At 59.6% G+C, this 1,574-nt stretch overlaps 1 protein-coding gene across 1 annotated transcript; it reads right to left on the bottom strand.

Moving 5' to 3' along the window:
• Nucleotides 1–740: 740 nt before the first annotated feature.
• On the bottom strand, nt 741–1,283 carry CH63R_02931 (uncharacterized protein; the record flags this gene model as incomplete). Its single annotated transcript, XM_018297906.1, has 1 exon — nt 741–1,283. One exon carries the CDS (start codon nt 1,281–1,283, stop codon nt 741–743), a length of 543 nt encoding a protein of 180 aa, XP_018162722.1.
• Between the last annotated feature and the right edge of the window lie 291 nt (nt 1,284–1,574).

Genomic DNA, 1,574 nt, shown 5'->3' with positions numbered 1-1,574 from the left:
CCACGCACCGTCCTCCTCCTCTATCCAGCCCTCATCCGAAGCGGTAAACATTTGGTTAGGTCGGTTCCTGCAGGGCATGGATTGCGCATACTTCGCCCACGGCGGTGATGTGCTTTGACGCTGTGACCGAGTTGCACAGGTACTACTCGGGCAAATATCTGAAACCTTGACAGACGAATTGTCCATTCTTTTGCGCAACTACCAGACGTCCCTCCCCCTCCCCCTCCCCCTCCTCCTTCCCCTTCTCGCTTAGGCGCCCACAGTCCTCTTCCGCCGTCGAACTCGACCCGCCTCGTGGCTCTGATATGCCGCCTGCCTTGACTGCTCTAGTCAGCGTCTGTGGATGAGAAAGCGCCGACATAGCCTTCCGAGCTGCATGGAATCCTTCCATCTCGCAACCGAACTTTACCTCCGTTACCGGTTCTTCCTACCCGTCTGTCCGTAGCCCTTTTCCCCAGTAAATCCTGCTACCCAGCTGTCAGTCTGCGCCACTGCCGTCTGCTGCTTCCAAACGAACGGCTGCGCTCTTGGACTGGAAAGCCTATCAAGCCAGACCTTGTCAGGTGGGCAAAACATTCCTCCCGCTTTCCGCCACAGCTCAAGGTCTGCATCCACATCCCAGCCATGATCTTCCAGACCCAGGTCTTCCCAGATCGAGGCGCTCCCTTGGCCTAGCCTCGCCGGTAGACCCCTGAGCGAGATCGACTCCTGAAACTGCAGCCCTCGTCCGCCTGCGGCCGCTATTGGTGCATGCCGCCCTGAGGCATAAAGATCTGTAGACGCTCAGACTTGGGACACCGGCCAGTGCAGGGAAGCACCGCTCTTGCGTCCAGTTGACTCGCTGGTCCCTGAAAAAGGGGTGGCCTGCCGGGTGTGGCCTCCGACTGGCTGGGGGGCGGGATGGCGAGGATGTGAGGAATCAAGAAAACGCAACTCGATGGAGCGCTCCTTCCCCTGCACGTGGCGTCTGGTGAACTCTCGAGGGAGGGAAGGTTTGCCGAGTCCTTCATGCCCCCGCGCTTGGCGTTGACAAGGCTGGGTCGATCACTGGGGTGGAGGACCGGAGACTCGGGGGCGAGGACCTGGGAGGCAAGGGAAAGGAAGGCGAGGGGAAGAGAGGAGCAGGTTGTCGTATGCTGTGCTACCCTCGTCCTTTCGGTGTTGTGGCCGACCATGGTGCAAGTCGGGGGTCGATGGCGACGGAGAAGGCAACGGCCGCCACCCTTCGGTGTCTGGAGATGCCTTGCCGTGGCATGACGACTGCGTTGATGGCCCCGGTCCATGGCATCAGCAGACCTTAGTATGCCGTTCTTACTCTCTGCCGCTGTTCGTTCTCTACCCTCTCTCTCCCGGCACTTGTTGGTCTTGCTTTGACGGGTTCAGTCGGTTCGGAATTGGACTGCAACCCCCAGTTCACTGAACATGACTCCAGAGCGCATGAGCAACTCCTTGTCCTTTAGAGTTGTGTCTTTTCCTTTCCCCCCGGGGGCCGACATTGCCTGCCGTCATGTGCCGCCCCGAGGCTCCCTTCATCATGGGGCAACTCATGGGGGCAACAAGACAAAGGGAAGCAG

This window comes from Colletotrichum higginsianum, chromosome 2, assembly GCF_001672515.1.
Source record: "Colletotrichum higginsianum IMI 349063 chromosome 2, whole genome shotgun sequence".
NCBI classification, from domain to species: Eukaryota; Fungi; Ascomycota; class Sordariomycetes; order Glomerellales; family Glomerellaceae; genus Colletotrichum; species Colletotrichum higginsianum.
Note: the sequence above shows the minus strand (reverse complement) of the source record. Positions and strands in the feature narration are given on the sequence as shown.